This window comes from Rhinatrema bivittatum, chromosome 11 (assembly GCF_901001135.1).
Source record: "Rhinatrema bivittatum chromosome 11, aRhiBiv1.1, whole genome shotgun sequence".
In the NCBI taxonomy this organism is placed as follows: domain Eukaryota; kingdom Metazoa; phylum Chordata; class Amphibia; order Gymnophiona; family Rhinatrematidae; genus Rhinatrema; species Rhinatrema bivittatum.
Window position 1 is genome coordinate 58,396,170 of NC_042625.1, and position 13,529 is coordinate 58,409,698.

At 45.5% G+C, this 13,529-nt stretch overlaps 1 protein-coding gene across 3 annotated transcripts in view; it reads left to right on the top strand.

Annotated features, from left to right (window-relative positions):
* Positions 1 to 12,781: 12,781 nt before the first annotated feature.
* VSIG10 (V-set and immunoglobulin domain containing 10) overlaps positions 12,782 to 13,529 on the top strand; it is a 52,740-nt gene continuing 51,992 nt past the window's right edge. For 2 of the 3 annotated variants that reach the window (XM_029571357.1, XM_029571358.1), the window contains exon 1: positions 12,782 to 13,043. In XM_029571357.1, coding sequence (XP_029427217.1) covers positions 12,914 to 13,043 — 130 coding nt within the window. In that variant the 5' untranslated portion in view covers positions 12,782 to 12,913. Of the gene's footprint in view, positions 13,136 to 13,529 lie in introns of all 3 variants that reach the window. The other variant, XM_029571359.1, reaches the window with a different exon arrangement.

Consider the following 13,529-nt stretch of genomic DNA (forward strand, 5'->3'; position numbering starts at 1 on the left):
ATTAGATAAGTGGGGTTTTTTTCTTTAATTTTCAACTCTGAAATGATTTAAGCCATACATAGATGACCCAGTACATCAGGAATCCAACTGGAGCACTAGCCACAAGGGGCGCCCTGCCATAGTGCTGCGCCTGCTGGCGACGTTGCTTATTGATGCCATTGGGAGCAACGCAGCCTGAGTAGGAGGAGTGTGGTGACCTGGAATCACCGGTAGGGCCTTGGGAGGAGGAGAAGTGGTGTGACCTGCTCTTCAGGAAGAAGCACAAGGCCAGAATTGAGTCAGCCCCTGAGGCCCCAAGAAGAAGTCCCATTGGGGACTGCTGTTTCAAGAGGGGGAAAAGTGAGAGAGTATGTGTGTGTGTGTGTGCAGGAGAGTGTGTGAGTGAGACTGAACATATATATTTGTGAGAGAGAACATATGTGTGTGTGCATGCATGTGTGAGTGAGTGAGAGAGAACGTGTGTGCCTGAGAGCGAGACAGCATGTATATGTGTGTATGTATGCTAATCCATGACAGTCTCACAGTATCTGGAAATCAAAAGTTCACAGGTATGGAGTGAATTTATAAAAATTCTTATGAGTTTTAATTATTGGGTATTATTTGATGTGTCTGTTTTGAAATATTTTATTGGTGTTCGGAAAATGTTTATATGAGCTTTAATTATTGGATGTTATTCTAGCCGTTTGCTGTTTTGAATTAAATGCTTTATTTGTGTGGTTTTACTACTATTGATGACATATTTCTTTATTTTATTGTTCTATGAGGAAGTAAATATTAATGTATCACAGTTCGCAAACTGCAAAATGTTATTGGATTTGTACGTTTTGTAAAGGGACCTTCATAATGAGAGGCTTTGCATCACTTTAATTATAGAGAAGTCACATTACTCTTTCTTGTGTCCAAATATAATCATAGGTCTCAAAAGTTTTTTTCAGCTGATTTTTTAATGCACTTCAAACAAAATGGTATAACCTAGCTTGTGAACAATGTCAACAAATCCAGACTTGGACCGTGGTTCAGGTAGTCCCTCTCCTTATAAGCAATGAGAAGTCTGCTAGTTGCATTGTACAAATCAACTCCTTTTCATCGCTTATGAGGACAACAATTCTTTAGTGATGTCACTTTTACAATGAATACCTTTGAATGTGTCTGTGACACCATCCACCTCAATTCAAAGTGCCCCTCTACCGAGATACCTTTATATAGAGTGTCAGACTAACCCTATGTAGAAATCTCTTCTCAGTCTCGTGCCTCATAAGAACCACTAGCAAAGTTATGCAGGCAACATTTGTGTGTTACCTTTGCAAAATTCATGGTTACATGCACCAGTCTTGGCCCACTCTTTTCTCCCTCTTTATTCTGAATGCACATTCTTCCTGGCTTCTTAAAATTGCATTGCTCAAGCACCGCCCACATAACACATATGTGGCCATTTTTGCATAGGCAATGCTTTTAAAATCTACCTTATAGCTCTGAACCCATTAATCAGAACATTTTTTTGTTTATTTTTGTTTCCTAATGTAAGGTCCTAATTGGTTGTCTGTGTGAGGGGTGGATTGTAATGGAAGTTTACTGAGTCTAGTTTGAAGGCTACAGGCCAACCTCTCTGTTTTACCCTGTGAAATGCTAAAAAATGCTTATGTACAAAAAAACCCCAAAAAGTGTAAGAATCTTTTCAATGATATGCATACAATCCCACTTCTCATGATAAATCATGGATAAAGCAGTTTTACTTTCCCAGAAGAATAAATCTTCAGATAAGTGCTGATTTCATTATAATAGAATGTGAAAATCTAGAGATTTTTTCAAAGTTTTAAATGCAAAACAAAAAGAAAATGCTTTAAAAATATGGACTCACACTTTAGAAATATGGAAACTCATTAAATATTAAATGACAGATTATTATATTTTAAGCACATTTCAGGGAATTTGAAACACAAATTCAGTTGTGTCAGCCCTGTGCTACATGATGGTCATTTTCACGTACTCATAATATGTGACTCTATGGTTTATCCCTGATTTATTGTGACAAGTGAGATTGTATGTATAAACATCTTTTATTAGGTGAACCAAAACAAGTAGTACAGAAACAAGCAGCAATGAAACAAATAAAATGCGAAGTGAACAGTACAATAGGAATATAATAATGCTGGACTTGAAACACAAGTGAGATTGTAAAAAATGCTTCTGAACAGGCAAGAATCTGAGAACTGTAGTGTCAGCAGTTTCTAGATGGGAAAGAAGGCATTTAAGTGGTACCAGAGTCAGAGATTTCAGGAGGCCTCACACCTGTGCTTGGAACTGATAAAATCACAGAGAGAGAAGGGACATTGCACCTGTCCCAATCAATTGCCAGTTTTTAGTATATAAAAAATGAGAGAATAGCTAGGGGAGAGAGGGATCGCTTCCTGGACATGATAGCACAGACTGATCCCTTGGAAATGTAAGCTTTGGGGCAGATTTTCAAAGCCCTACGTGCGTAAAACCAGGAGGATTTACGCGTGTAGGGGGGTTACGCGTGCCGGGCCTATTTTCAAAAGTCCTGCAGCGTGCGTAAAGTGTCCCGGGGCTTTTCTGAATGGGCGGGCAGGGGGCGGGATGGGGGCTGCAGACGGCTCGTGGGCGTGGAGGGGCAGTCCGGGGGCGTGTCTGGCTGGTCCGGGGCGGTCCAGGAGGTGTGGCCGAGACTCCAGCACAGCGGCTGGGGATTGCGCGCCGGCACAGCACTCGGCCGGTGTGCACAAGTTACACCTGCCTCTGGCAGGCGTAACTTCTAAAACAAAGGTATGGGTTTTTTTTTCCTGGGCTGGGGGGCAGAGCAGGTAGCAGAAGGGAGGGGAAGGTGGGGGTGGGAAGGAAAGTTCCCTCCGAGGCCACTCCGATTTCGGAACAGCCTCGGAGGGAATGGGGAAAGCCAGCTGGTCTCCCAGAGGGCTCGGCGCACGCAAGGTGCACTAGTGTGCATCCTCTTGCGCGCGTGCGCTCGCGCCGACCCCTGATTTTATAACAGGCGCGCAGCTGCGTGCGCATGTTATAAAATCGGGCGTACATTTGTGCGCGCCGAGTAGCGCACACAAATGTAGGCCACGTGCGTACGTTTTAAAATCTGCCCCTTTGTGTGTATATATCTATATATTTACATATGTAGGTATTCTCTTTAGTAATTGTTATTATCTGCAAGTAACTCTTCTGTATTTTATCATTTTATTTATTCTCCTTTCTATCCTCATATCACTTGAATAAACCTACTTTCATAAAGACCTGGAACCATGATGTACTGAGTCAGAGTGTGAGTATTTGTGTGGGGAATAAACTCCTGGGTTCAAGCTCCAGGGTATAATTCCAGTAATTGTGTGTGTGTTGACATTGGGGAAGCCCTTGAGGGAGTCCTGTGTGCATTTAGGTAATAAGCCCCTCAGGTAACTCTCAATGTAGATCCCAGTGAAATTAGTCCTCTGGGCAGAATGCCAGTGTGCATGGTCTGAACTGAGAACAATATGAAAATCCAAGGAGGAAGCTTCAGAATCAATGTTAGAAAATATTTCATCATCATAGAGATAATGTGTGGCAAACAATTTACTGGTCAATATAATTTACAATAGACTTTTTACAACATAGAAACATAGAAATGACGGCAGAAGAAGACCAAATGGCCCATCCAGTCTGCCCAGCAAGCTTTCACACTTTTGTTTTTCTCACTCTCTCATACTTATCTGTTACTCTTGGCCTTTAGTACTCTTTTGGTTCTATTTTCCTTCCACCCCCACTGTTAATGCAACCTTTTGGTTCTATTTCCCTTCCACCCCTGCCATTAATGTAGAGAGTAGTGCTGGAACTACTTCTAAGTGAAGTATCTAGCTTAATTGGTTAGGGGTAGTAACCGCCGCAATAAGCAAACTACTCCTACCCTTATTTGTTTACCCAGCCTGTGCCATTCAGTCCTTGTTGGTTGTTATCCGAATATAAATCCACTTTTCTTTATTTTCCCTTGCCGTTGAAGCAGGAATATTCTCTGAATATGTATTGAAATTGAAGTATCAGGCTTAATTGATTCGGGATAGTAACCGCCATAGCAAGCAAGCTACACCCATGCTTATTTGTTTACCCAGCCTGTGAAATTCAGTCCTTGTTGGTTGTTATCTGAATATAAAGCCACTTTTCTTCATTTCCCCCTGCCATTGAAACAGGGAGCTTCTCTGGATATGTATTGAAAGTGAAGTTTCAGGCTTAATTGATTCGGGGTAGTAACCGCTGTAGCGAGCAAGTTACACCCATGCTTATTTGTTTACCCAGACTGTGGAATTCAGTGCATACAATCACAGTGTTGGGTTTGTGGCATATTGTGGACTCTTGGTTGAAGTGGCGATGACTCCTCCCATGGGGAGGGGCCTCGTGGGGAACCACAACGATAGGCTAGCTCTAGGAAGCAGACACTGAGGAAAGAAAGCTTTATTATACTGCAATTGTAGAGTAGAATCTTGCCCAAGGAATGGTAAGTATTATTTTTATTTATTTAAAAACATCACATATTTCTGTTTTTATATAAAAATATAAAAACATTTCTATACCGTCTTTCACAATAGGAATTGACCAAAACGGTTTACAAATCATCAAAAAAAAACTATAGGGTATATTAATAAATTAAATAACGGTTCTTAAGAGAAATATGTTATGCTCAGGCTTGTGAACCCTTGGGCCGATGGGAGGATGGTATACCTTAGGAGGTGGATCCTTAGGGTCTCCCGTCGGGTGGCGAGGCGAGGCGAGACAGAAGATGTGACCGGCTGACCCTCGGCACTGGAGACTGAGGCAACTGTGATGAAGGCGAAGAGTCGAGACGTCGGAGGAGCCAACTGGGTCTTCGCCACTGGAAGCTCGCGGTCCCCCCGGGAGGCGCCCGTAGGGACCCGGGCCGCAGGGACTTAGGTGGGCCCTTGGAGACGATGGTCCAGAAGAAGTCCAAGGTCAAGTGCCAGAGGGTCGTCGCTTACCAGTCTGAGGTCACACACCAAGGGAACGCCGCTTGCCAGTCCGAAGTCACACACCAGGAATCACCGCTTGCCAGTCCGAAGTCAGGAACCAAGGAATCAAAGAGACGAGACAAGAACCAGGAAGCAAGGATCCGAAGTATAAGAAGACTCACCGAAGCAAGCAGACTCGAACAAGCTGTTGCCAAGTCAAGGAATGAGCAGAGGAAGTCTCCTTATATACTTCCTCTGCTCTGGCTCATTGGAAACAGGTGCAGGCTATTAAAGGGACGAGGTCCCTTTAAATCCTGTGAGGTGGCGCGGCCTCATGCCTAAGATGGCGACGGCCATCTTGGATTCCTGGCCACAGAGGAAGGTTGCCAGATGCCGCAAGGGAGGAGCAGGGACGGCTCTCAACCTGGCGGCCACCCCAGAGATCCGCACCAACATGCGGGAACAATGGGCACCGGATTCCCGCGGCTTCCCCCGACGTTGCCGCGGCGGCCTGCCGACAGGGCGAAGGTAGGGGACCGCGACCGCAGGCGTCCGCGGCCGCGGAACACAAAATAAAAGTCGAAGTAAAAATAAAAGAGTTAAAAAATATATAAAAATAAAAATAAACAAAAAACAGTAACAGAGAGAAATACAAATCATGGTTTAATCCCTATTCTCATACGTCTCAGTATATAACTCCTATGCTTAAAATTTACAAAAACAAGAAACAGTCAAGAAAGCAAATAAAACAATAAGAGAGTTCAATTGCATTAAGAAATGGCAGTAATAATATGATATATGAAGATGTTTGTTATTTATTTGTTCTGTTGCTCAAGGCCTGCAAATGCTTCTTTAAACAGATGCGTTTTTAATGATTTTTTTAATTCTTTGTGATTGAAGATTTGTCTCAGAGCAATTGGGATGGAGTTCCAGAGTATGGGACCAGCTATAGAAAAAGCTCTTTCTCTTGTGATGTTTAATCTTCCAAGCCGAACTGTGGGGACCTCAAGCAAATCTTTACTGTCAGATCTCAGATTCCTGGATGGTTTATACAGCCTTAGGGATGTACATAACCAGATGGAGTCCTGGGTATTTATAAGTGAGTGTATTAAGGATAGTATTTTAAATTTCACTCTGTACTTAATTGGGAGCCAGCGATACCTCAGTAAGCTCAGACAGTCTTGGTAGTAGATGGTCTCACCCAGGTGTAGCAAACGACCGGTAGTGTTCCGCAGCGCGGGATAAGCTGTGAACCTGAAAGGTGAAATGAGGAGAGCTGGAGCGTAGATGTACTCACAGAGAGGCAGTGCTGGTAGCTTCCTTTGGTGGTAGGATGAAGAGAAGGACCTGTTGTCCGAGGTGCAGGATACCCTGAGCAGGATAGGCCCTCGAGGAGCGAGTACCTAGAAGCGCTGAGGGATCCTGAAAGAAAGGTAGACAGGACCCCCGAGGAGTGGGTGTCCTTACGTTAGTCAGTAGAACCCTGAAGGGCAGGTAGAAGCGAGAGGCCCCCGAGGAGCGAGTACCCAGAGCTTCTGTAGGAGTGATATACCCAGGAGGGTAAGAGGAATCCAAGCGAGCAGCTTAGAAGCGGTCAGAGTAGCAAAACCGAAGTCCTTGCTAACTCGTTCTAGTGGAGCGGAGCGGAGGTTTAAATACCCGGAGGTACTGACATCATGCAGTGGGGATGCCCCCGAGGTTCCCGCCATGACGTATTCAAAAGCGTAGGGAGCGTGCGCATGCGCACCCTAACAGACCTCAGGAAGAAGCATGGCGGACAGGGATGCCCATGCTGTATCGGAGATGCCGAGGGTTTCGGCAATCAGCACCGGAGGCAGCCATCCTTCCAAGGGAGGAGGAAAAGGGTAGAAGAGAGGTGAGGCAGAGTGGTCGCAGCCGTCGCAGCCGTCTGCGACCGACGGACGCAACAGTACCCCCTTCAAAGGGCCCCCTCCAGGACCTCTTCCTGGTGGTCTGGGTTTCCGAGGGTGTGCGAGATGAAATTGACGTACCATGTCTTTGTCCATAATGTTGGCCAGAGGCTCCCATGAGTTTTCTTCTGGTCCATAACCCTCCCAGGAGATGAGGTATTCCCACATCTTGCCTCTCTTACGGACATCCATGATGTCATCCACAGCATACTCAATGTCGTCCTCTGTGTCCAGATTAGTGGGTTCTGGGGTCTTCTTAGAGAACTATGAGAGCATCAAGGGTTTTAACAGAGAGACATGAAAAGCGTTGTGTATTCTCGTAGATGGAGGTAGTTTCCAACTGTACGTCAAATTTCCCAAGCGCCGAAGAATTGCAAAGGGTCCTACATAGCGAGGTGCAAAACATGCTGAAGGTAATTTAAGACGGAGGAACTTGGTACTCAGCCAGACTTTGTCTCCAGGCTGAAACTGAGGTGCCTCTCGATGGTGAGCATCGTAGATCTTTTTTGCTTTCTGTCCTGCTTTGAGGAGCAGATCCTTCGTTTGCTTCCAAAGCTGAGATATCTCTGCTGCAGTGGCCTGTGTGGCAGGAGAAGCCACTGATAAGGGAATTGGCAGAGGAGGAAGTGGTTGTTGTCCATAGACGAGTTAGAAGGGAGAAGACCCCGTAGATGTAGCAGGATGCTAGTTGATAGCAAATTCTGCCCAAGGCAGCAGTTCTGCCCAGTCACTCTGTCTTGAATTAACGTAGGACTGTAGAAACTGTTTAAGCGTTCTGTTCATTCTTTCGGTCTGTCCATTAGACTGAGGGTGGTAAGCAGAGGTTAAGTCCAAGGAGACGTCAAATTTTTGACATAAGGCTCTTCAGAATTTAGCAGTAAATTGTATTCCTCTGTCGGACAGAATATATTTAGGAATTCCGTGAAGGCGGAAGATATGTTTGATGAAGAGTCTCACTAACTCCACAGCAGAAGGTAATCCTGGTAAGGCTACGAAATGTGCCATCCTGGAGAAGCGGTCAACGGTGACCCAGATGGTATTGCTCCCGTTGGAGAGTGGTAAGTCTACCTGAAAATCGGTTGTTATATGTGTCCAGGATTCATCTGGCGCTGGCAAGGGTTGCAGCTGTTGTGTCCATCGGTCTCAGACGGCCTCAACCTCTGTGCCTCACCTTTCTTCCTTCTCTGTCCTCAAGCCTTGGGAAGTTGGCTGCCACCTCGTCTTCATGCTGCTCTCCCCGGCGTCCCTGGATCGGCAACGGCGACGGCGTTCGCCATGATTTTCCTAAGGGCCTCCTAGGGTGCGCGCGCGCACGCCACCCACGTCTTTATCCACGTCATGGCGAGAACCTCGGGGGCGTCCCCTCCAAGTGACGTCAGCACATCCTGGTATTTAGCCTGCCCTTCATTTGCTAACAAACCGAGTTAGCAAGGATTGGAATAGCTCTGGTCTAAGCTGCTCTGCTGCTTCCTAGTTGCCGCTGGAAGCTCTCTCCACCCTTCGGGGTAATTCAACTCTAACTTGGGTACCCGCTTCTCGGGGGCCCTTTTGCTTTCTTTCAGGTGCCTATCCTGGGATACCAGGTACTTGCTCCTCGAGGGCCTGCTCTCTACAACTTCTGCCTGCCAGGAACTCTACAGATACAGCTTCTGCTTCAGTGAGTACTAACCATCGGTCTATCTCACCTATCTCTGTGTCTGAGTGTAAGAGTCTAGCCTGGTACTGCAGTTCCCCATGGGACTCCTCCCCATGGGAGTGGCCATCACTGTAGTACCCAAGAATCCACTCCAACACCTCATAACCATAACAGATTGCTAACTCCATGGATTCGGCTCAGCTCACTGCTTTACAGGCCATTCCGGGCTTGGCCCAGCGAATCTCCGAACAACAGAATTTGTTGGACAACTTGACTGCTGCCTTTAATCAGTTGCACGCACAGATGAATACACCAGCTGCCGCAGATAAACAAGTTACACCGCCAGAAGTAACGGTTAAGTCTACAGTGCCTTTATCTGCTCCAATACGCTATCTGCAGTTGCTTAAAGAAGCGTCTGGACTGATCCTTGGTACTACAGGAACGAAAATTATCAGGTAAGAAACTAATTTTCCTATTGTTTTTATAAACTACAAGTTTTGAAAAGGCTCAAACCCCTCCTTCATTTCCATGATTTTAGGACAGTCCTCCAAACCATGCTCTTTGCCAAAATAGACTACTGCAACGCTCTCTTCCTTGGGCTCCCCATTTCCACCACCAAACCACTACAGATGCTCCAGAACGCCGCGGCTAGAATCTTGACTAACACCAACCGCAGAGAACACATCACACCCATCCTCCGGAACTTACACTGGCTTCCAGTAAATTACAGAATCCTACACAAGTCCCTCACCTTAATACACAAAACCATCCACAAACAACTACAGCTCGACCTAGATATCCCATTCAGACTTCACACCTCTACTAGACCCATCAGAGACGCGTACAAAGGAACCCTGCAAGCTCCCCCAACCAAAGCCACATGCCACACAGCGACTAAAGACCGAGCATTCTCGACAGTGGGTCCTGCCATTTGGAATACTATGCCCACAGTCCTCAGACTGGAGCCCTGTCATCTAACATTTCGGAAAAAACTCAAGACCTAGCTATTCCTTCAAGCCTTCCCTTAAACTTTCCGAAACATGCAGATGGCCCATTAGCCATACTTCGCTTTATATGCAGCTAGGCACCTGTCTGCTAAGTATTTTTAATACATTCAATTTTTAATTTTAATTTGTTAACTGTCTTCTTCTGTCCTATGTTTCCGGCTACCTTAGCTCCCAAGTTTATTCCACCTTGTTTATTGTAACTGCTTGCTTCTGGTTTAATTGGTTTGTTAAAGTTATAACCCCTTGTTCTTTGTAAACCGATGTGATATGATAATGATCATGAATGTCGGTATAGAAAAGAGTTAAATAAATAAATGTATGGATGCTCTCCCTGCACCCGCACCTCCTGCTGCACCTGCAAATCCTGTTCTTCGATTACCCCTCCACCATGCTTCAATGGAGGTCTTCAAGAGTGCAGAGGCTTTATTAATCAATGTAGTATGCACTTTACACTTCAGGTGCCCCTGTTCTCTACTGTCAAGATGAAGATTACTTTCATCCTGTCTCTACTGGAAGGTTCTAACTTGGCCTGGGCATCTCTACTCTGGGAGTGAGAAGACCCTCTATTGGAGGATTTGGATAACTTCCTTCGGGACTTTTGTCTGGTGTTCGATGAACTGGGATGCCCCGCTTCAGTGGCTTCTGACCTATTGCAGATCTCACTCTGTCAGGGAGTAAGTTGTACAGTTTAGGACCCTGGCTTCTGAACTACAGTTGAGAGATAACAGCCTCATGGCAATCGTCTGGCAAGGGCTATCTGAAACCATCAAAGATGAGCTGGCCAGGTGGGAGCCAGCAGACTCTCTGGAGGATTAGATTCGGCTGGCAATCCGTTTGGATTGTATGGTTTCAGGGCCGGACCCGAGAGAGGGCTTCAATTCATCATCCAGCCCAACTAGCCCCCACCTTCTAATGCCCAGTCATTCTAGCCAAGCCTCCTCAACTCAGAGTCTCGTCTGAGGAGCCAATGCATAAGACTTGTCATACTGGGTCAGACTAAAGATCCATCAAGCCTAGTATCCTGTTTCCAGGTCACAAGTACCTGGCAGGTTCCATATCTGAAAGGAATAAAATGAAGAAATCTGAAGACCTGCAACAGGATTTTCATCGAGATGATCAGGACAAAGGCTGGTTACTAGGACTCATGTACAATTGTTCCATGTACTACAGGAAGCCCACACAGAGTAGGATTTTCCCCAGAGACTGGGCATCTTACCTCTCAGTGCAAGAATGCAGAGCCATAGCGTGCCTATGACCAATATGGCCACGGCCATAGGCACCGCTACCAAAAGGCACCATGTGCCAACGAGAGCAGTATGGCCAGCTGACAGCGGGTCCTCAACAAAAGAAAAGCAATGCAGCCTTCGTAAGCAGAAAAGCAGAGCAGCCCCGTTGGCAACATTGCTGATTCAGGACTTGGAACATCAGGACTTCAGGATGAGGAACAGATGATGAAGGAGATCCAATAAGGATCAAGACCAGGAACATCAGACGAAGGAGACCAGGAACATCAAGAACATGGAACACAGAACCATCTGGACAGGAGCAGACCACAGAAGATCTTGACCAGAGAAGAGGAACATGGACGACCATGGAACCCAGTTCGAAGGCCCAGAGGAAGTGAAGCTGAGCCCTTTTATAGGGCTGGACTAGGGCAAGGACTGATGACATCATCCGGTGGGGCCGCGGGCTTTTCCCGCCGCTGGCCCATTAAATGAAGAGGAGAGGCATGTGCCCGTGCCTAGAGGAGCCCGGAGGCAGATCGGTGTCGGCGGCGTCCCAGCCGCAAAGGAGCAAGGCCAGAGGTGGCTTCCTGCTGCGGCATCCTGCTGCGCAATTGATGAAGACAGCGGCGGCTCCATGCCACGAAGATGAAGACAGCGGCAGTACGGTCCGGGATGGGAGCTGCGCAGCAGTCCAGGCTGCGCCGAAGCAGAGTCTGGCGGCAGCAGTGGTGGCATGGGGGTGGCCTAGGCCACATGAAAGAGTCCTGTGGCGTCGGGCCAGCACAGTGGTGAGTGGAGGGCCTGCTCGCGGGATGGGCTCCACGAGCAGGATCGTAACACTATTTATAGTTTATGGTGTCCTTATTCTGTATTTGGTGAAGATCTGTCTGTGTTTTGCATGTATGACTAAAATGAGGTATTCTGCTAGCTTATAGGATTTACAGAAACCTGGCTTGTTCTATTTTCCTAATAGGAGGTGTATTGGTGTTTTAGGGCCTGGTGTAATATTTGCAGTGTTGTTTTTTCATAGGTAGAATTATTACTGTTTGAGTACTGATAGTACTGTTTTGGTATGAGAGGTTCACAATAATCATAATACCGTTTATTCCTGACTTTCTAAGGGCCAAGCCCATACCCAACAAACATTACAATAGGCCTAATATCAATTCCAAGAGTCCTTTTAACTTTTTTCTGCAGTTTTTCTGGTTGGCACCACAACAGTTCATATAAATATAATATACATGTTATAAGTGATATTTTTATCTCTGAAGATGGTATTTTAAATGCCTTTCTATGTCAAATTATTATAAATGCATCCTTTTATTTGTGTGTAGGGAGTGTGAGACCCTGGGGTGGGGTGGGGTGGGGTGGGAGGATGGGGCTGCAGGCTGTAAGTTTCACCTAAGGCACCTAATAACCTTGCACTGGCCCTGCTCACACCTAGAAGTAATAAGGGGAAATAGTAGTAGCAGAGATAGCGCCTGGAAAACTAAATTCTTTTGTGTGCCCTTTGAGATTAAGAAACTCATAAAAAGGGATTACAACTGTAACTTCTGTGGAAGAGCATACAGACTCTATGACAATGCATTTATAGTCTGCCAGGCCTCCTGCCTTCTGGGCACCTATTGATTTCATTTAATATATTTGAGTCTCCATCAAACGTATTAGATCTCCAGCAAAGATTTGTGGAAACAATGAGCATTTCTCTGAACATCATTCGGTAGCTTTTTTTTTTTTTTTTTTTTAAATCAAGTAGTACATTTCCTTTATTTCTAACATGTGAAAATATTAGGAGATATTTTAAGTGGATGGACAGGGAAGAAACTGCCTTTTTTAACTGAAAGTGAGAGAATGTGAGATGCCTTTTCAGATACAAAGGAAGAGATGTTTGCCCAGGAAATCATACGTAAAGTGTCAGTGTGTGTTTAAGAGCTGCTTACCTCACCTGAGCACAGTGGGCGTGCCTTCTCCTAGTTAATGAATAAGAAACCCGGAAGGATCAAATTGTGCAGCCCAGAAAGGAAGCATTGTAAACTACAGCAGCCTAGGCCAGGCTTGCTGCGAACCTGCTTGCTCCAATCACTCTCAACAAGTGTAGCGTCAGATAGATCTCAGCCTTTTGCCTGCTATAGTTTCATGGCAGCAACAGTGGATGCAGTATTCCTGCCTCATTCAAATCCTGATACAGGTTCTCACCGTTCCTAAGGAAAGACAGGACTGCAGTGCTTTGCACTTTCTGATCCAGGGCATCTGTACAAAGCTCCGCCTTACCCAGATTACAAGTAAGAGAGGGACAGTTTAAGCATGCGGATTGTGGCTGAAAATGCTATCATTGTGTGCTGGGCTTGGGAATTACTGTCCTGTGTATCCACAGGTAAGAGCTTGTTTTTGTTTCTGACATTTACTGAAATCCTAGAAAGCTCAGGTTTGGGTTTTGATACTGAAATGTCAAATTAACATCTAGTCCACTTGACAGTGTATGGAGGTGAACACTAGCTAAATAGTGGCCATTTCACATATAGTGCATTCAGAAAATATTCAGACTCCTTCATTTTTTCCACATTTTGTTATGATAAAGCCTTATTCTAAAATGGATACCATGCATTATTTTCTCTCTTCAAGCTACACAACACCCCATGACGACAAAGAGATATCAGGTTTGTAGACATCTATGCAAATGAAAAATAAAAAACTGAAATATCACATTTACACAAATATTCAGATCCTTTACTCAGTACTTTGTTGAGGCATCTTTTGCAGTGATTACA